Below are 22,179 nucleotides of genomic sequence, written 5' to 3' on the forward strand. Positions count from 1 at the left end.
TCTTGTTGAAGTAAAGACAATTCTGTGCAATGCTGCACTATTGAGTGCTAGGTAAGTTTGGCATGCTAGTCTGCCCAAGTATTAAAGCTTAATGTGATGGAGAGTTGCTTAACAATGTGAGATGGACTGATTGGTTGGATGAATAATGTGTGTTGAAATGGAGTGGGAGAGGTATGTACTGTTTAAAGAGTTGTTTTCAGACACTGGAATGGAAGTGAAAGGAAAGGATGCTTAGGCAGAACAATTAACAGACCTAGGAGGTTTGAAGATTACATTTGGGATTGAAGTTTACAATCATACAATGCTGTTTGTATACCATACAGTGTTTATTAAAAGGAAAGGAGTGTGGTGGTGCGCATTTAGGCACGCACCAAGGATAAGAAAAACCCATGGTATTCCATGACAACATGTTCCATGGCAAGTGCTTGGAATATTGTTGAAATACTTGGGCAGTTGGAAGTGAGCTAAGGAGTTAGAGGAGCTGCATTCACCTGCATTTGTCTGTTTGGTTTTGGGCCCTCACTTATTAATGAAGCCATCATCTTTGTATTGAACAAAAAGATTTACTAAGAAAGATTTAAAAGTACTTTCTGGTAATACTTGTTGATGGGCATGTGGACTAGATGTACATCCCTTTGAAGTTGAATCTTTGCTTGGTACAAGTATTGAGCAGCAGATTGCTTGTCAAGAATTGTGGAGACAGAAAAGCAAGAGGATTATGAAGTAATTAAAGATGAGCAGTGGACCGTGGAAAAAGTAAGCATATTCTCAGGATGGGTGGAAAAGTAGTAGGAAAATGTGCAGAAGGAGCACGTATTGATGAAGTCAAGGGGGCCGATTCCCAGAACTAACTTAAGACAAAATCCTAAACTTACTACTTTTGGTATTCACAGAAGGCATGTAGTAGTAGTAAAGTTGGAAATTTTTCCTTAACTTTGACTTAAAACAAACTTAAGACAAACTTAAGACAGACTTAGGACAGACTTAAGACAGACTTACGACAGACTTAAGAGAGACTTAAGACAAACTTAAGACAAAATCCTAATTTAAGGCTGTTCCAATAGAAACCCAGGTTAGATGTCCTGCACATCTGACCTGGGCTTCTATTGGAATTCTATAACGCATATTAGCAAGCCCATTATCGCCATTTTAGCGACTGTTTCCTGCCTCTAAAATGGTGATAATTTGAACGAGGTTCTTGCTAATATGCCCGGTCGGTTTTAAAAGAAAAGGACAATTTGTCATCTCCTCTTATGTAATTACTACCTTCTCAATCAGTCTTGTGGTTTCCAGTCCAGCTGTGGCTTCACAACAGTGTCATTCAGGTGAGGTAAAGACTGCATATGTGCTGCATAGCATGAGAATAAGATTGCTTGCCAGACCTTATCAGCCTCACTGCAACCTTGGACATCATAAACCATGAGGTGCAAAGTTCATATAAATTATTGGGTCTGCTGGAAAGTGGTGTTCTTCTTTTCTGTCTTGGAAACCTCAAACATTAGAGTCAAAGTTATCTTGTTTAGTGTTCTTACCCATGTCTACAGACTTCAGGAGGCATATTATAGACACTTTGGTATTACAGAAGGGGCCACAGAAGCTTGTGCTTCTTCTGCAATACTGAAAGGGCTGGCGCAACATGCTTCCTCAGGAGGGTGTTCCCTCATTTGCATGAAGGAATGACTCCATGCAAATAAGGGAATGCCTTTGCCTCTGCACCTGCACCATATTACAGATGCTGAAGCAAAGACAATGAAGCTGTCAGGAGGCACATTGACAGTGCAACAACTGTCATTTTGACCCCTGATTGCAGCCCTCTAGCGGGGCAGACATTCCATTGAAGGTAGGTACAGTCAGTCATTGAACCCGCCTGCCAGGGGATCTCTAATCAAACTTTGACAGTGCAGGCGGGTTGCTGCCTGCACTGTGAAAACATGGAGCAGCTTCAAAGCAGCCACTCCTCCTTTCAAGTGAATGTGCTGCCCCAGGGCATCGCAAGTTCGTGACTGCCCTGGGGCAGTGCCTTTCAAGCTAATAGATAATAACAAACAAAAGAATGCCAATACTGTTATCATTATTTTTTTGTTTAACACCTTGGGCGCGACCGCGATTCTGCATCTGTGCAGCCGATTTGAAGAGTGGGCGGGTTAATGACGGCCCCCAGCCGTCATCAGCACACGAGCACCGTGATGCATGATGGCTGGGGGTCGTCATTAACATGGAAGGGGTTAAATTAAACATACGAATCAAACACTATGTTTCATTGCAATTCATTTTCTGAATAAATCTTTTTTTATTTTACATTTGGTTTACTTCATTATTTTGGTTATGATTTGACCAATTGTATATTTCAAAACCCATCTGTACAAAACATATACAACATTACACAAAATTGTCAGAAAACATTACCCTAGACACATTTCTATACATACTCACACAACTCTTATTCATCAAAACTTCTCTCCCATACATACGCAAGCATCACACACTATTTACACTGGAAATACAATATTCACAGTATGCCATAAACTGTCTTTTTTTAAAAAATTTGTAGCAATTGGAGCACAGTTATTTGATGGTCTTATGGCTCAAATTGTAGTCTACGCGTTTCGAACTCGTAATAATTAAAGAGTTCTCTTCAGGACAGAAGCTGTGAACAAAAGGAAAAAAACCTTTCTTAGAGATGTGTTCGAACAATAGAAACCACGGTTAGTAGCTCTGCCCACTTTAAGTTCCTTTGCTTACCTCTATTACTTCGAGCCAGTATGATGGCTTAGTTCAAACCCGACGCTGAACCATCTATTTAAAACGATAGTAGAAACTATTGGAACAACTCATTTCCATATTTGGATCTAGGGAGAATTTTAGTGCATCTGGACTACACTCTACAACAATTTTGTATTCAATATTTGAACATTGGAATGGAGTGCTCCATGCTTCTATGGGCTGGTAAAGGCCCACAGAGCAACATTACAATGTTTTACAAAGGCCTCTCGGAGCTCGAGGGGAATTATGTCCCCTAGAGCTCTGAGAGGCCTTTGTGTTATTTGTTGGAACATTCTGCACGCTAGTGGCAGAATATTCTAATAGCTTTATAGCACTTCGTAGCAGGGCTATACCGGCTATTAATGTCCCTCGCCTTCGTCCCGGGCCTTTATCACTGGAGTGAGCCTTTAATAGCGGGTATAGCCAGCTATGGCGGGCTATAAGGCTATATTATCATCTAAAATGCTTACAATTATAGAATGACAAGATGTTATTAACACAATGTCAGTTTATAAGAAGCACCAGCTAATCTAAAACAAGGTATAACTGGTGGCCCAATCAAGAGGGAGACATTTAAATCAATTGTAAGACTGGCTCAAGTTAAGATACTAAATTAAATTCAATTAGCTGCGTTCACGAATTTTTGCCTTCATGCCAGAACAATCAGGATGTGTTCCAGTTCATTTGAGATTAGTGCTTCAAAGCTAAAATCCTTCTCAGCTTCTTACAATGTCTTAATCAATGTGTAGCAATGTTGGGATACAACACCATGTTAGGCACCACAGCCAAATTCTGCTTTTGAGATCCATTTCGTCAAAAGAAAAATTAATGCTGACCGGCCAGCCACTGTGACATGGTGACCAGTCAGCCAGTATTCCGGGTATGAGTATAGTACTCCAGCCTTATCTGAATAAGGAGTTTCACCAAAACTATCCATGTCATGTTTTTGGAGATCTTAAATTATGGAGTGTGTGTCCTGTACTTAAATGTTGGACCCATGGTCTCTACTGAATGGGAGAGTTTTCGGGCTGCCTGCAAATCAGTAAATAGGGGCCAAAGTACTACTTTATGTATTTCCTTTGTGTCATGTACTTTACCCATACATGTTGTACTGTTATGCCACTCTTGTGATGTATGAGGTGTTTAGCATACTTGCCATTGTGAATACAAAATGATAGGCACGTCTGCTCTTCACTTTTCAAACATTGTGAAATAGCTTCATCTTTCATAAAATGTGAGCTATAAGTCTATCGAACTATTCTTCAGAGTGACTCATCTAAATCAGTGTTTGCTACACTGTGAAATGCTCCACTGATGGGCCAGAATGGCACGAGTAAAGCCCCCAGAAGTTCTAGGAGTAGACTGTTGTTTGACAATTGTCAATGAGATAACCATCTTATAGCTAGGATTTTAAGCTCAGAGTGAGGGATCTTTGAAGCAAGCAGGTGGAAAGGAGGATCAGCTTGGATGTTCATACAATCAACTTGGAATTTAATTTAAAGCTACCTCTTGTTATTACATGTGCAGCCTAATTCAGATTTTGCCTCCTCAAAAACAGTGTTCCCATGTGTGGTGTTTCAGGTTCAAAGTCTGGGCTCCTGACATAGTTCAAGGAAGCTACCATAGGTCACACAGTTAGTAAGGCATATCTGAAGAAAATATAATCCTGGATCTTCTTGGGAATATGTTGGTTATCACAGGGTTAAGATGATAGTCCCCTCTGTATGTGCTGCTCCTGATAGGTACCCATCTGTGAAATGATATTTGTATGGCCCAAACCTAACTGTACGCAACATACCCCTGATCACCAGGTTCGCCTCATATAATCAAGCACCTTTTGAAGGGTAAATGCTGATCATGAGCCACTTCTCTCCATAACTAATAGCACACCATATTTTACAATGTGAAATACAAACATTGATTTGGTGAACACATAATATATTATAATATGATACGATTAAATTAAGGCGATGTACAGTTCCATGGATATGCTTTCTACACAAGCATGATTTGGAAACAACAATATAGTGAATCATTATGTGAATGAAAATGTACAACTGAAGGAGAGACTAATTTACCTAATGATGTCATTTACATATAACAATATCCAAAGCAATGACAAAAATAGAGAAAATCAAATTCCAGAAAATATCTGAATACCAGGAGTTAATTTTGCACATGGGTGACTAAAACAACATGTCATCCACTAAAAATGCAATTACAGCTGTTGCTATTGTGAGGAGAAAAAAAGGCTCAGTTGTGCCACTATCTTATTCTGGTTGGACACAGGCATGTGGGTCAGCAAGGGATTTCTTAATTTGACAAAAAGGATATGCTTCATCGAAAAATCTAGAAAGTGGGCTACCAAGCTTCCATTTACAGTGTATAGAGGTAAGAAATTAAGAAGGCTATTTCTTTAATGTGATAAAGATAGCCAAAGGTCCCTCTCCTAGCACTAATCCCAGTTGGCCAATATATATCTCAAGCTAATACATAAGAATAATGTGTGGTTCTGTTGTACTTTTTCCTCTTCTACAATTCTTGAAATTACATCCATAACATTGGAGTGGGATGTGCTGTTGTTCACATGGCAATGTTTAAGCTGTAGGAGGTTGACATTTAGGGTAACTTAGTTGACCATATGTATGCCAGCAATAATGGTAAATTAAGCCAACCTTGATCTCTTTCACTACAGATCAGCTACGGATCAGTACTTGCTGCGCTAAGTGACAAGCTTCAGTTCCCATCTTTCCTCCGTACGGTACCGAGCAGCTCCTTCCAGAATATTGCCCTTGCACGGATAATAGGTCACTTTGGCTGGACCTGGACGGGAATGATCATATCTGATGATGAGGTTGGATTACAAGGAGGGCATGACACAAAAAGGATTATAGAGGCCAATGGGGGCTGTGTGGCGTTTATGGAAAAGGTTCACAACAGTTACACCAGAGAGAAGCTTGTTCATGTGGTTCAAGTAGCACAAATGCATGGTGTGAAAGTGATCATTGTCCACAGTCCAGATGTCCATGTCAAGGGGATTATAGAGACGTTTGCTGCACAAAACATAACAGATAAAGTGTTTGTTTTCTCAGCAACATTCAAGTTAACTCGCGGCCTCTACAATGAGGAGAGCTGGAAAATATTCAATGGATCCTTAGGACTTTCCCCTCACAACAGAAAGATGAAAAACTTTGAAGAGTTTCTTATTCGCCGTCATCCCTTAACAGATCCCCATGATATTTTTATCAGACAGTTCTGGGAGAAAGTGTTTAGTTGCAAATGGCCAGGATCCAAGGAGACAGAGGTAATGACTACCATGGGGAATGGCACTTGGTCAATCTTCTGCTCAGAGAACCAAACTCTTGCAAACAAGGACTTACGATTCTTTGAACTCTATGACTTGAGTTACACATACCATAGCTACCTTGCGGTGTACGCTTTGGCTCACTCTTTGAATGCTCTAATGACATGCAAACAAGGGCACGGGCCATTCATGAAAGGAGCATGCGCTGACATCAACAACATTCAACCATGGCAGGTGAAATAGTGGTAAACCCTTATGTTTCTTCAGATTGTACAGATCTTAAAATATCCAATCAAAGGTTTATGTGGCACTATACACTTTTTTGCCTGATTAACAATTATGATATAACAGAAAATCTTTTCTTCAGGGAATGATAAATTGTGATATGAGGGAATTTCATCCACATCCTAATAGTGGAGAAAATCACATGAGTGGCTTCTCCTATGGATTTAGCACATTCTTCTGAAATCAGTGGATAATACATCACCACCTTTACAGGATCAGGACTGTTAGATGTAACAAATGCATTTTTCAATCACAACAGTAATGCTTAAGTTTCAGGTGGTTATTTTGGGATTGGTGGAATGGGAGCCTCCCCGTAGATCTGCGGCACACCTGCCCCACCAATCCTGTTATGTTAAATTTAGCTTATAAAGCGCACGTACGCCCGTAGGCTTCATGGCGCTGTAGGAAGTTTTCAGAGCATAACACAACAGGAGGACAACTTAGAACGTCTAAGGATAAGCTTCTCTAAAAAGCCAGGTCTTAAAGGCTAATCTAAAGGCTAGAATATCCTCGTGTGACCTTAAAGAAGCTGGCAAGGAGTTCCAGAGGGAGGCAGCAAGAAAATGAAAAGAGCAAGTTTTTGTGACCAGAGCGGAGGTTGCGGGAGGGGGTGTATCTGGCAAGCAGATTGATGATAAATTTGGGGCCTTTACTTTGTAATGCCCTAAAGATAATGCAGCCGGTTTTAAAAGCCACCCTCTGAGCTACCGGCAGCCAGTGCAGGTCTGCCAGGCCTGGCCTGATGGACTGCCATTTAGGAAGCCCACAGATCAGCCTGGCCGCCTGATTTTGAACCAGCTGCAGCCTCTTGAGCTGCCCGGCTGGAAGGCCCAAATATAAACTATTCGAGTAGTCCAGCCTAGACAGCACAAGGGCGATGGTCACCTGTATCAGGGCAGAATGGGTTAGGAAATGGGCAATCTTTCTAATCTTGCACAGCTGAAAGAAGCAAGCGGAAACCACTGACCCTACCTGACTTTTCAGGGAGAGGTCTTCACTGAAGGTGACACCAAGGCTCTTAACTGTGCGGGATTTGGAGGGGGGGTTTCCCATCTCCGGAGGCCAAAATTGAGGTCCCCAGCTGAGTTCGCTCTTCCCAGGCAAGATCAATTCAGTCTTGCCTGGGTTAAGTTTTAGGTGGTTAAGGCCCATCCATCTCTGGATATGAGCCATGACCTCCCTAAACTCAGTGACAGCATCCGGCGACCCCAGGGGGAAAACCAATTGCAGATCATCCGCGTAGTTAAAGATCCACACTTTGAATTTCCTCAAGGAGTACAAAAGGGGACGCAAGTATAAATTAAATAAAAGGGGGGACAGGGATGAGCCTTGAGGGACCCCGCAATCGTTCTTAATTCTAGGGGCTGTGAAGGTGCCCAATCTCACTGCTTGAGTCCGGTCGGACAAAAATGATTCCACCCAGCTCAGGGCAACACCTCTGAGGCCTGCCTGCTCGACACGGCCGACCAAAATAGTGTGGTCGACCGTGTCGAATGCAGCAGACAGGTCAAGAAGCACCAGTGCCTGGTGGACATCCCTGTCTGCGTTACACCGAAGTGTATTCTGGACTGCCAGGGTTACCGTCTCGGTCGAATGGCCTGGACGGAACCCAGCTTGATTTGGCTCCAGAAATTCAGTGGTTTCCACAAAGTTGGAAAGGCAATTGGAGACGTGAGCCTCCAATATCTTGGATAGGAACGGCAGCAGGGATATAGGACGATAATTTGATGAGTCCTGAGGGTCCAGACCTGGTTTTTTAATTAGAGGGATTAGCAGAGCGTGTTTAAAGCCAGTAGGTACCCTGCCCTGGGTCAGTGATTTATTTAGTAGGGGTAGAATACCCTGAGGGATAGTCTGACCGATTTCCGAGAAGATGTGGGGGGGGCAGATGTCGTTAGGGGATCCGGACTTTACCCTCGTCAAAAGTGAAGAAAAGGTTTTACCATCAATGACCGGGAAGGTATCTAATACAGAGGGATTGTAAAAGACGTCATCCAAAGGAAGTGACGTTGAGGAACTAGCAATGCTCGCTTTGATAGTGACAATTTTTTCTCTGAAAAAATTATTCAGGGAATCACATAGCTTCTGCGTAGGAGCTATTGAAGGGGCTGTCCTGTCGTTGTCACAGAGTTCATTAACTATATTAAAAATATCTTTGGACTTGTTAGATGACGATAACATTTTTGAGGAGAAGAAATTAAGTTTGTGTTGTTGCAATCCTGCAGTTCTACTGCGTCATTTAGGGATGGAGAAAAAGCAAAGACCCCTGATCTTATACATTGGCTGGGAACCAGCGATTACATTACATTCAGTGCTCCACCTGTTCCAACTTTGTTTAATAATTGGGTGGTAGCTCACTCATCACAGGGCCACTGCACCTGAAAGCTGCACATTTTATGGAGGGTCCACGGTTGCACATTTTTCCTAGCTGGGACTACGATTTATGGGGCTTGGTCAACAAGGTGAGCAAAAACCATTCATGGTCCCTGGCACATTGAGAAATCTTTGAGCAGGTCTGGGCTAATCATTTTTTCTTTGGCAGATATAACCCCACATTTATTTATTTATTTATTTGCTGGTTTATAAAGCGCTTGAATAAACTCCCAAAGGAGTATCTCCGCGCTCAGAGACAACAGAAGCAAAAACCAGGGCAATAATACAGGACTAAGAGTCATGTTTGACTACCTCATGACCTAACTAGTTAGACCTGAAACATAAAAGTTTTCAGTTTTTTCCTAAAGGCAAAGTGATCTGAACACTGCCTGAGTTGGAAGGGAAGATTGTTCCACAAAATGGGACCCACTACTGACAGAGCCTTGCCACCCTGTCTAGTCCTACTAATCTTGGGTACCCTTAGAAGCAACTGATCACTTGACCTGAGGGTACGTGTGGGAACATAGGGAACACATTTTTTTGCCAAATAGGAAGGTCCTAGGTCATGTAGTCCTTTATGTACTATACAGCATGTCTTAAATTTCACTCTTTGGTGGACAGATAACCAATGAAGTTTTTCCAGCAGAGGTTTGGATGGAGACCTGGGGGGAGCATTGAGGACCAACCTGGCTGCGGTGTTCTGTATCACCTGCAGTCGGTCCAACACCTCTTCATTGAGGGTATGCCTCAGCTAAAGCGGAAGTAATGCTGGATCATCACCAACACATGGTGTATATATGCACCTTTTTAACATTGTTACGGGTTGCACACCTCTTGTTTCACCTGATATTTATAAATAACACTTTTTAATTCTAGTTTCATGATTCGGCGTGCTCACTGCTTGACATGCCAAGCCCACTCCACATGTGACGAATATAAACATCCACAGTTTGGATGTATATATGCACCTTTCCCATTTTTCTCAAAAGTACTTTGGATTTAACATTTGTTGAACTTTCAGCAAAACAATCTTCACTGACATGGGAGATATCTTGAAGAATACCGAGTAGATGTCTTCTGCTGGCAGGTTAGTGAGAGGGCCTCAGCCTACTCAGTGATAGCAGATTGTCTGGCATTTTGCATTTAACCAGTAGGTCTTTCTGTAAGCAACTGAAAATTACACAGTAACATCCTCCACCGATGACAAAAATCACAATGAACTCTTGGTAGAAATGTAATGTAATGTTAATTATATTCCATGTATAACACCATCGCCTCAGGTGTCATCCCTGGGTGCCATTTTGTTTCACAGAATCAACAAATTCTAAAACTGCAGTAGATTTACAAGCTTGTGAGGTTGCTGCAACTGACTACTACCGACAAGCTAATGATTTGAGCGAGAACAAGAGTGCATGCAACAATCACCACAAAGCCAAATTGGAAACCCTTTCCAAACTAAAAGATGACACCATGACATGCATGACAACCTTTACCACGATGTCTAATAAAATTAAGAACATCATCCTACAACATAGAAAGATTGTTAACACAGGGGAGCTGAACCTGGAATGCCCTAGATTCACCTTCAAAAGAACACAAAACCTCAGAGATCTTCTAGTACATACAAGACCGTGCCCCCAGACCGCAACACAATAAACCACACTATAGAACTTACAAGCGGTGAAAGGCTTCTACCCATGTGGCAGCTGCAGTGTCCGTACTTTTACATGTCACACAAAAACCTTATATTTGTAAATTCCAGATAGACACAGAAACAACACACAAACTGTAATACAAAAATTGTGTTTATCTTTTTACATGTCAGTGAAACCTACATGTAATAAGGCATGACCACAAGACCGATCAAAACCAGGATCAGTGAACACAAAGCAATATTCACTGTGGCTGCAGGGCTACAAAAATGTGCAACCACTACATTGAATTCCAACACACCACTGCCCACTTGACATGGGTTATTTTGGAGGCTAATCCAACCTGGAATACCACTACCCTGTTTAGAAAAGAACAATGTTGGGTATTCCACCTTCGCACACATCTCCATGGCCTGAACAATGATATACCCTGGATTGAACTACAGTAGCACTTTCCATTCAATCCTATCTGCTCCATATACTGTCTCTTTCAACACACTATCAGTATATGTCTCCCCAAACTGTGTTTTATTTTCATTTTACACAGAGCCATTTATGTATACACTATAAGCATGGACCTTACAATTTATAGGTTGAAAGCTCATCTTTCATGTGAAGCACGAGCCTATACCATTGCGATGCTCGACGTTACGGCACTTTGTATCCGTGCACCCCTTCAACACGACCGGGCCATTTTTCTAACCGAGTCAACCTGCTACCCACTTTATGCCATATATCAGACCCCCGTTCTTTCAGGATACCCTTACCATCTTTACATGGCAACTATTCTTTATCTTGTTTCACACCCCTTTCACAGCATTCGGTGATGTGCAGTTCTGTCTGCTAATTTCTACATTATTTTGATTTAATACAGACATTGAAGCTACTGTTTTAAAATAGCAGACGCTGTAATTCCACTATCTATTCCTCATAACATCACTTGCTGGGTGGAACTTTATTGACAAATCTCCATAGGTCGGTTTTGAACAATAAAAAACCACACACAGGCTTGCCTATATCAGCAGTTATCCACTGTTCCAAGATGGTGGCCATTGATGTCCCGATCGCTCTCTGAATCCCGAAGCCATTTCTCAAAGCTGAGCACTATAAAAATTGGGGGCAATCCACCATCAACCATCTACAAGTGCCCAAGAGGTTTGGTAGTTACAACAGCTTGTGCCTTTCGCCATAATCGTAAATACCTTCCAGGCTTTTACAATGCCAGCACTTTTATGCTCTGAAGCATGCACACCGGTAACTGGGACTCATGGGGACTATCACTTATGTCCCATACGTAAGAGGTCCCTCCTTTTTCTATACCCCTCCATCTCTCCCCCCTCACCCGGGGCACAAATCACGTTTACGTAAAGGTTTTGCCATTAATGGAAAAATACAGATAAAGCATAACTTTGAATTTTTCAGAGGCTGACTTGATTATCATACTTTGCACTATCCTTGATATTTCTCTGTAGCTGCGCTGGTATACGCATATAAATTACAATTTTGAACAGAGTTCATATGCATACTAACCACTATGATATACCCACCCTATTATTAACTGTGATAACATGTTGGGATGTCCTTACCCCTATGCCAGTTTTTATTGATGCCGATTACCTCACCATTGTTCTTATTACCATGGCCTCACTAGCTCAGCCATCTCCGAGACTGTGTCTGGTCTACCTTTTGGAGGCCAGATATATTAACATGGTCTACATAGATTTCGGTCCATCTGGATGTATTAGGATGTATAAACCAGAGACATGACTAACCACGTTTCTTTGTTCTGTATGCCTTTACCCTTTTTCCCTCTCCTTCTTGTAGTTTTAGATTGGACCACCACCAGGGTCCCGCTGGTGGCACTATTTCATTTGAGGAAGCCATCTTTAATACATTAACACTTAGTCTAACCTTTTCTTTTGGTCCTGAAGAAGCGCTAGGGATCTCCTCCTAAGACTATCAAGGGCACAAAACATGTTGACCTAATCTATATACTATCTCACACACGAGCATAGCATATCATAGCTGCTTAGGGTTATTGCAACCCTTCAGCAGCCACAACTTTTTGTTTTTTTAAATCGTGACAGGTACAGATACCCTCTAGCCATTTTTAAACTCACTCATTAGTCCACGAGCTGTACCTTACACTCATCAAATGGCATTAAAACAGAATATCTCCACAAAAGCGACCCATAGGTAGACTCGTAGGGCATTGCACGCTAGTCCGATGAGCATCACCACCCTATGATAATGCATGACATCCCTTGGGATGTGTGAGTGCACCAAGTAAAAGTGACCTTGATTTTCCTTCTCTTCTCTCTAAAACAACACCTTTTGTCTTCTCTTAGGATCAGTGACCCTCCTTTCTTTGATGTATCCATTATTTTAGAGCACGGGCACTGGATCTTCATCGAGCTCCTCCTCCCTCACCTACCTTTTTATAGAATAAAACAAATGATAGCCTTAGCCTATGTCCTTGACACTGAGGTAGCTAACTGGTACAATTTACTAATAGAAAACCCTTTCTGACAGTAAAAGAAACATAAACTAAGCCCCCTAATGGATTATTTTGAAGAGACTTTATTTGGCAGACTGCAGTGCTCAGAACTCAGATGCCCACCCAAAATCCAAATACAATGGTGGAATGCCTTTGACAGCACCTTTGTACAGGAAGCCAGAACAAACAACACAGAGGAAGGATGGCACAATGCCTTCCAATCCACATTAGGCAGAAACTTATAGAAGCATTACAAAAAGAGCAAAGCTACCAACAACTACAAATGGAGCTATTTGTTAGACAAATTGCACCTAAACTAAACAAACAAACCAAAAGAAGGTAGGACATGTTACATTTTAAATTTAAAAGTCTTCATAAACAGCACAGGAGGAGATTAACTGAAAGTAATAGCCAAACGCAAATTATATCATAAGTAGTTACCTGGAAAGTTCCAAAAACCTGCCATGAAATCTAAACCAAGATGACAAATCAGTTTTAAATAAATAATAAACATAATATTTTATTACCTCAGTCCAAACAATAAATACAACTGAGATTAAAAAATAACACATAAATTATTTACATAAAAATTTTTAATCTGACCAACCAAAAAGCTCAAAGAACAAACTCAATCCATCACATAATATAAATTCAAAATATAAACAATCACATCATATTTTCACAACCAATAAAATATAACATTTCCCACCCAGCAAATTAAAATAAATATAACTTACTGCTCAGTTTGCAGCCAAGCTTCTTCTGTTCCCACTTAATCAAAAATAATCCCCAGAGAACAGGAAAAATATTTTCGCAACAATTTACCAAATCCAATAGACATCCCTTGGAGCAATCTTAAGTGTGTAGGAACAATTAAAAACCTGGAAAAGTGTTTATAAAAAGAAATGTTCTTGAAAACCTTAAAAAAGGAAATCAAATATAAAGAAATTAGTTTATTATAAACCAAAAGTGATTTTCCTAAAAAAAAAAAAGTCACTCTCACTGCTCATAGGACACATTTGTTAACAAAAACCTGTCAAGTAAACAAGAAAACCCACCTGCAAAGCACACAAAGTCCGAAAAATACATATACATTACACAGAATCATCATAAAATATATAACATACCATAATATAACATAACATAAAGAAAGATTAATAAAACAGTGCACAAAAACCCTAAATTACAGACTAGTAAAAAACACTACTGTTAATGCAACTAGGAGGCCAATTACAAAACTTTCCGCCCAACACTGTCTCAGAATCACTTCCAACTTACTCCTGGTTGGCTATTTTCCGCCCGACCGATTACGATGCAACTGAACACTGTTCAGTCAGAGTCCCATTGTTTCCTATGGGAGCACGTGTTTCAATTGACAGATGGCTGAGACACAAGCTCCTATAGGGAAATGGGGGTGTACAGAAAACCCTGCAGCCTGTCGCAGGCACCCCATTGTGCCAGCCAGACAGTGTAGGGTTTTACAGGGGGGTCCCTTAGGTACCCTGTCGGCCCCCAACCAGAGGTCGCAGGATAAAGGGTGCACTACCAGGGGTTACCTAAGTCAGATTCAGACAGCCTTTCCCTTGTTGGACATGCTGATTCTGAAAGGCTGTTGGAAATTGACATCATAATCGTGAGGTCGGAAACGCTGCCCATTTAGTTGTACAATACGGTTCCGACTGACACAAAGTCTCAGAGAGTCAGTCAGAATAGATTATGAATGACCGTGCGGTGTACAATAAGAATGCAGACATTGTAATAGGTTGGGCAGAAGGGTTATGACACGGTCGAGGAGATTCCGACTGTTGGGCTTTTCACCTGACATCGTAATCAGCCCCTAAATGTACAAAAAACCAACAAACATCACTACAATTACATCTAAACCTCCCTCTCATACTCCTACCATCCTCAAAACCCATTAAAAAGGACTTACCACTTACAATGACCTTAATTCAATGTAATTGACTAAGAATGACACAAATAGAGTGTTAAAAGAAATGGCCACTATATGAAGTTAAAAAAAGACTATCTTCCCATGGAAGTAAATCTGAAAATGTGTATGAATGTTAAACAAATGTATTTAATAATTTTATAAAATATTAAACATGTAAAACATGTCAAAAAGTGTAATAGGAAATTTACACAAATTGTAAAGTATAAATTAAATATTGGTATAAAATATATAAAATTCTTTATTATTTGCAAAAAACGAACCTAAAATAATGATGAAGATATGTAAATAAAGAAATTCATGAAAAGTTAAGAAAATGTCAAATAATGGAATAAAAAGTGGAAAAAGTACAACACGCAATAACATTTAAATATAATTTACATTTTTTATGTAACAATAAAAATGTATTAAAATGTTTCTTATTTCACTATATTTAGAAATGTTGAAATATAAAAAAAGTTACTTGAAAAACTAATTTGGAAAAATGTGTTACTTGTTATTTGACATTTTTTAATAAAAAATATTATTATTAAAGAACAGAACCTCTTTATACTACATAGCAAAATAATTTAAACAAAACATTAACACTAAGGGGCTCATTAGGATGATGGGCGGACTTTGTCCGCCCGCCATCCTGTCGTGGGAAGGGACCGCCTGCCATAAGGGCGGGGATCCCATGGGTGGAATTATAATGCACCCACCACAGTAGCGGGCACATCCCGTCTTTTTAACATGCTAAAAATGCATGTTGTGTGTTTCAAAGCATAACATGACAGGCACCGCGCGGTGCCTGTCATGTTGTACTTTAAAACGCAGGGGGGTACCATAGGTACCACCATACAGTGTGACTATCTAATTTTGAGAAAATCATATTAGATGAGTGTTTAAAATGTAAATATACATAAAAATCAGCATGCCCAGTTCATTATTACAGCTCTGAGTGACCTGGACTAGCCTAAAGTGTTACACTTGTAGCAGAGTGATGATTAATCAGTGGTCCTGGTACCAGCATTTGGAAGAGCTGGCACAGGCAGTGGGTAGTGCAAGCTACATGGGCATCCTGGGAAAAGGCTCAGAACCTGGTACTTATGTTTTCATAAATGACTGACTCCAAGATTACTAATTAAAGATGATGTTGGTGGGTCTTCTAATGTAGAGGTAGGCCACAGGTTGTGATCCCATTTGTTGGGAGAAATTTGTGTGAATGGAATGTTATCATTATCAGTTTCTGCTTCATATTCATCCACAGACATGTGCTCTGGGTAGCCTCCCAGACCTCCTCACCTGGCTGGATTTTACAGTAATAATAGATGGTATGAGATGTAGACAGAAGGAGGAGGATGGGCTACAAGAGTGTACTGACCCCCTTGTAGGATTCGAATAACCAGTGATCAGATGACTAAATGAGTTAATTTTCTGCTCTCGATGTCAATAGGCTGTATGAACTATGCTTGTGCTTGAATCCTCCAGGTCCTGAACTATGTGAAGAAAGTCAATATTTCCCTTCAGAATGGTGACCGGATCTTCTTTGATGTGAATGGTGATGCCCCGCGTGCCTACGACATCTTCAATGTGCAGATATTTGGAACTGATGACGTTAGATTTGTGAATGTGGGCAGTTTTGATACCCAACAAAGCGATTATGTCTATGTCAATACAAAAGCAGTAATATGGGCTCATAACTCCCAGGTAAGAAGGAAATCTTTCATGAGCTTTCAGGAGCATGCTATGGGCATCCCTAATCAACCAAATATGCATAATCCTCCCATACATTATTAAAGCAGCTGCGGAAATATCAAAACCTCTGGAAGAACCTAGAAACTGTGCCTGTATGCCAGTGAAATGAGAGCTATGTTAGGGCTGACATATTGCTACTTATTGGTGTTTAGACCTTGGGTTCAGATTTTTTATGCAATATAACACCTTTGGTTATGCCAACTTTCACAAATAAATAATAAATACACCAATGACTTTACTGTCAACCTCCTTCCACTGGTCTCATACACCGTTCTGTCTAATCCTTTCCTGAGCGCTGATCGCTGTCCTCTCTGAAACATCCTCCATTCTCTGTCCTTGTCGATCCCCATTAGGGCACTATCATTGCTGATGTTAATTCCTGCCCTGAGGAGTCTTGATTCTTCTCTGCTTGTCCTCCAATACCCATTCCAAAAAGAATCTTGATCAGACTGCCCTAATTAAGAAACGTCACCAAGAATGTATTTTTTGGCATTCTATTTTTAGTTAGTCCCCTCAGGCAGTGAGGAAAGATCACTTTCAATGCATGCTAGTGGAGAGTCTGAGAGAAACATTCCTTCCCCAAGAACAGAGCACATGTCTGCACAAGAAGTCAAACTAAAATAGCACTCCAAAATTGATCAATATGGGTTACCTGTGTTAAGTGTGAGCTTTCCAGTAAACTAGATTCTTTATCGGTAAATGTCAACAAAATAGAGTAATCTTTTATCTAATTAAAAAACTTCCAAAAGGTGGCCTTTGGATCAACCACAACAGTAAACCTGCACAAGAAAAGGACACATGCATGCACTATTAACACTTAAACAGCCAAGGATTGCTGTTAATTTATAACAGCAAGTTCACACCAAGATTTGACTGCCAAGTTCACTGATAAGGTGGTGAGTTGATGGTGGGTGTGATATTGGTAGGATGCTTACAATAGAGTAGTGGTAGGGATAATAGTGGTTGTCAGCTCTGTGTCCACAGTACCTCTGGGGACCCAGCATGAGTCACTCAGAGACACAGGTCATGGATATCAACCCAAATCTCGAGGAGAAACTCCAGGAGAGAATGAAGAAATACTGGGAGAATTGACCACAGAATTTCTGCTTCTCCTCATAACTCCTTATTTCTCGGGGGCAGCTGATAGTTCCTCTGGTAATCCTTAACAATTAAACCACCCTGTGTTTCAGTACCCAGGTACCAGCAACTCTGGGGACACATAGTTAACAGAGGCAATATCTAGATAGCTGGTAATGATCACCTTCAGTTCAAATGAAGCAGAACATTGAACACAACTTGAGCAGATGTCTAACACCACAAAGGCTGTCCTAAAAATTCTACTTTAATTATTTTCTGCCTAACAGCTATAAATTATGCCCATAATTATTTTATGAAAGTCGTCTCTCCCTCAGTCTTTCTGTTAGATCCAAACTGTTAGTTTTGCCTTTACTTCTCTGTCTTTTCCTTTTGAAGATACTGTTCTCTGTCAAGGATAATGTAATTCAAGGTGCCCTCTGTACCTCTTTCAGATTGCACAAGTTATTTATGATTCTTTACATTCATATACTCTCTATATTCCTCCATAGGTTCCAATCTCGGTCTGCAATGCAAATTGTCTCCCTGGATACAGAAAGGCCACTAAAGAAGGAAAACCCATATGTTGCTTTGAGTGTGTTGCATGTTCAGCTGGGCAGATCACTGACCCTCGTAAGTTTTGACATTTGGAACACTTTTTTAGGAAAAGTTCTCAAACTAAAATCACCACTGGCATAGCTCCCATTTAAAAGAGAGTTAAATCAATAATAAAGGTACCTTTCTATATAGGTTTGCTTCATAATGAAGAATAATGCATATTCAAAAGAGGTAATAGAAATAACATACATACAATTCTACAAGTCTCTAATGATATTCAAGACATCAACAATTCAAAAATCATGCAGAGGGGAATCCATCAAAAAACATAACATATGCTGCAAACACCAAACTCTTGGTTAACCTAATTAGAGATGGACAAATTCCCAGTTTCTCTCAGTGGAGCATCAGCACCGTCCTCCTGGAGAAACCTGTGATTTTCAGTCCGTCTGCACATGCCCATGGGTCAATGTACTTGAGACTGACTACATGCTTATGGTGGTCCTTCAAATTCACATTGTTCCTGTTCTAGGCAATGACTTATGAGCATTATTTATATGATGTATACTTGGATCTAAGGTACCTTACCCTGGTATCGCCTTTTAGCTTTTCTTCCCTTCCAAGAACTTAGTACATTTACTTATTAATTTCCACAATTCTGCATGAAATCCATTCACCTCTGAAAACTATCTTCTGACCATGTGCCTGTACAAAATGAATCCCACCGGTTTTAATCTTTTTTCCTACTCTGGTCAATATAAACTCTGTTAAGGCTTTCCTAAGAATACCTATATGCCTATGACACATAATCCTTTGTCTGAAACAGACAAGATGTCTCTTCCTGAATGATAGAAAACCACCTCAAACTCCCTTCCAAGGAGACTGAGATACCTCTCATCTGCAACACAACCTCTGTTCTCCATACACAAGCAAAGGTGAATGCCCAAGTACTCCAGTCAGTCAGAAGAAAAATTTAATCTAGGTGTTTATCCTCAACAATGTAGTAATTTCTCCGACACACGTAACTCTGTTGGGCCAATGGAGATGTTTAGCTAAGGTCTGCAAGCAATTAAATCCGTCAAGTGTAAATGTAAATGTAAACGTAAATGTAAATGTATTTGAGCTTGTAAAGCGCACTGCTACCCGTCCGTAGGTTTCCTGGCGCTGTATAACTCTGGGGAACCTGTCCTGGCTTTTCCTGTGGGATGGTCCCTGCTTGGAGTCCCCAAGGTGGAGCCAGGCATCCCCGGAATTGATGGGGCCGTTGTGGAGATTAGGCAAGCTAATGCCCAGAGTTGCCGAGTGGAACCCCTGATTAGAGTAAGCACCAAAGCGAGAATTATCGAGTCCGCTGACCCAAGTCCACGACCCTGCCACGTCGGGAATTGAACCCTGGTCCCAGGCTGACTTCTGCTCTCGGATCTGCCGCCTCTAACCAGTGAGCCACACCACTAACATTATGTTTGCAGTGTATATACTTCCTTTAACTGTTTTAATTGGTACGTGATCGGTATTCAGTACAGATAAGGAACAGTTATAAGGTGTTGCAATCTCTTTTGATCCCAAAGTACATCATCATTTGCCCCACCAATTACAGGCAATTGTGGAAATTGCGACCCAGATTTAAAGACCCCTTTAAATCTGCTAGGCCCCCATACCTTCTCCCATTTTCTTGGGAGCTGCTACTATGATAATCTATTTCCAGCCAAGATTCAGGCAATAAAAAGTACAGAAACATATCCAATATAAAAAAAACAACAATATTCAATTTTCATGAGTCTTGCGATTGTGTTTCAGAATCCAAATTTTATTCAGTTTTCAAAACACAACTTTTTCAATTAGCCTAGCAAACGCATTTCGTCCCTGAGGACTTCATCAGGACTATAAATGTAAAAATAAAAACAGACTTCACTCATGTGTAATGCATATTTGTCATAGAAACAATGAATTAATAATCATTTGCAAAATACACCCACAATACCTTTACCGTAATGCGGTGAGACGGCAGAGCAGATTTTGCACTGACGTGCTTGCAAATGCACTGATTTCAATTGTTGAATCTTAAAGAAGTGTTGTGATTTGCTATAACACATGGTCTGACTGGAGAGGAAACTCTTAGAATACGTTGACAGTCTGAGTAATATGAAAGCTAGAAAGTGCTGTGAGTGTGATCATGTTTTTTTAGCAGAACATGGTGAGGTGGTGGAGGAGAATTTGCATTGCCGTTCTTCCTGAAATCAGCTTTCAGATTGGCGGAACTTGGATGGACCAGAGAGGAAACTTTAAGAGTGATAACAAAGTTAGAAAGCACTGTGATTGGCTAAACAGGATGAAGTTCTAGAGTTACGCGCTGAGGTGACGGATGATAATTTGGACTGCCACTCCTACAGGCATATTGGATATGTTTCTGGACTTTTTATTGCTTGAATCTTGGCTGGAAATAGACGCTCCTTTTCAATTATTTTGTCAGAGTGTACACACCATCAACATTTAAATTGGCCCCTTAATCACTTATCTCCTTGATCATGTCACATCAGTTCTGAGTTGAAACTCTTCCAAAAACAATGGGCCTCATTTATGAAAAGTGACGCATCGCTGCGTGAAAACAGCGATGCGTCACTTTTCACTGCGCACTCCTTGCGACACCAATGATGCGTTATATTTAATGTATGACGCATCATGTCGCAAGGAGTTACAGATACGTCAGTATTTCTGACGTATCTGAAAGTGCAAAAGTGACGCATTGCTGGAGTGTGTCACAAAAGTGACGCAACTCCAGCAATCACCCTTTCACATGGGGCAAGCCCCATGTGAAAGGGCCTGCGTCAGTCTTAAACCTGCTGTGAGGCAGGCGCAAGATTTTGACGCAACGGCGTCCTAAAAGTGACGCAGTGAAATCTTATAGATTTCACTGCATCACTTCCATGACCCTTCCTTGCGTCAATATGCCTCCCTTGCATTCATTATACCTGGTGCAGGTATAATGTGGCACAACGGGTTTACAAAGTGACGCATCTACCTAGATGCGTCACTTTGTAAATATGGTGCAACAAGGCACATTATTTACGCTGCTGGTGTGTCACAAAAAGTGACGCACCGGCGGCGTAAAAGTGACGCACGGCCTCATAAATGAGGCCCAATGTTCTTACTATCTGACAATCAGATCAATTTTTTCAGATAGAGAACTAAGCCTTGAGGCTCTTTCTTACATGAAGCATCATCCCAGTACAGAATTATTCTCTGGTTGCAGCTCTAAGGTCTATAACCCCTTAGTACTACCCCTTTTCTGTGCCAAAGAGCTTTCCATTTGCATTTGGAAAGAGAACTGAAACTTCTCTTGTTCATCCTGATCAGCATAGGTTAGCAGCAAGAGGATGCCTTGGTAGTGCAGCACTGTACATGTGCACTGTTGCAGAGCCAAGATAAGGGATGTGGGAGGCATCCACAGCACTGTGGAGAGGAGAGCCATAACTCTGCTTTCTGTATAATCTTGAGGTATAACGTGTGTAGCTAGACACTGAATGGAAGACCATCTGTGAGTACCACCAATGTCATAGCCTAGGACTTTCAGTTTAAAAGCTACTTCTGCTGCAGACATACTGCAGTATTGAACCTGCAACACTTCAGATACCATTAACAAAAATTAAAGACTGGAATTACAAACAACTGCACTTTAAAGTAATCATAGTGTCCAAAAATACAACATGAGCAAAGTTCAAATGAACAGATGACTAAATGCTCATACTTTATGTTTTTAAATCTAAAGATGAGCGTATGTGAAGGTGTACCACATTGTTTATATTCATGGAATTGACATTATGCATGGTTCAGTTGTTCAGTTAGTTTATTTACATTTTTCAGTGGGTTCATCATCATCATCATAAATTAGTTATTTGAAATCTGCAATTTTTTGTGCATTCTACACACAATATTTAAAATGTATTTTCAACAATGGCATTTCGAAACGTACCCACAGCAATTCCAT

The 22,179-nt window shown here is 40.6% G+C and overlaps 1 protein-coding gene across 1 annotated transcript in view; it reads left to right on the top strand.

The window, feature by feature from the left end:
- LOC144774128 (extracellular calcium-sensing receptor-like) overlaps positions 1–22,179 on the top strand; it is a 44,746-nt gene that overhangs the window by 20,701 nt on the left and 1,866 nt on the right. Inside the window, exons 4-6 of the mRNA XM_078659151.1 lie at positions 5,459–6,301; positions 16,296–16,514; positions 18,149–18,269. Of these exons, the coding sequence (XP_078515277.1) occupies positions 5,459–6,301; positions 16,296–16,514; positions 18,149–18,269 (1,183 nt within the window). The remainder of the gene's footprint in view (positions 1–5,458; positions 6,302–16,295; positions 16,515–18,148; positions 18,270–22,179) is intronic.

The sequence above is a fragment of the Lissotriton helveticus genome, chromosome 8 (genome assembly GCF_964261635.1).
Source record: "Lissotriton helveticus chromosome 8, aLisHel1.1, whole genome shotgun sequence".
In the NCBI taxonomy this organism is placed as follows: Eukaryota; Metazoa; Chordata; class Amphibia; order Caudata; family Salamandridae; genus Lissotriton; species Lissotriton helveticus.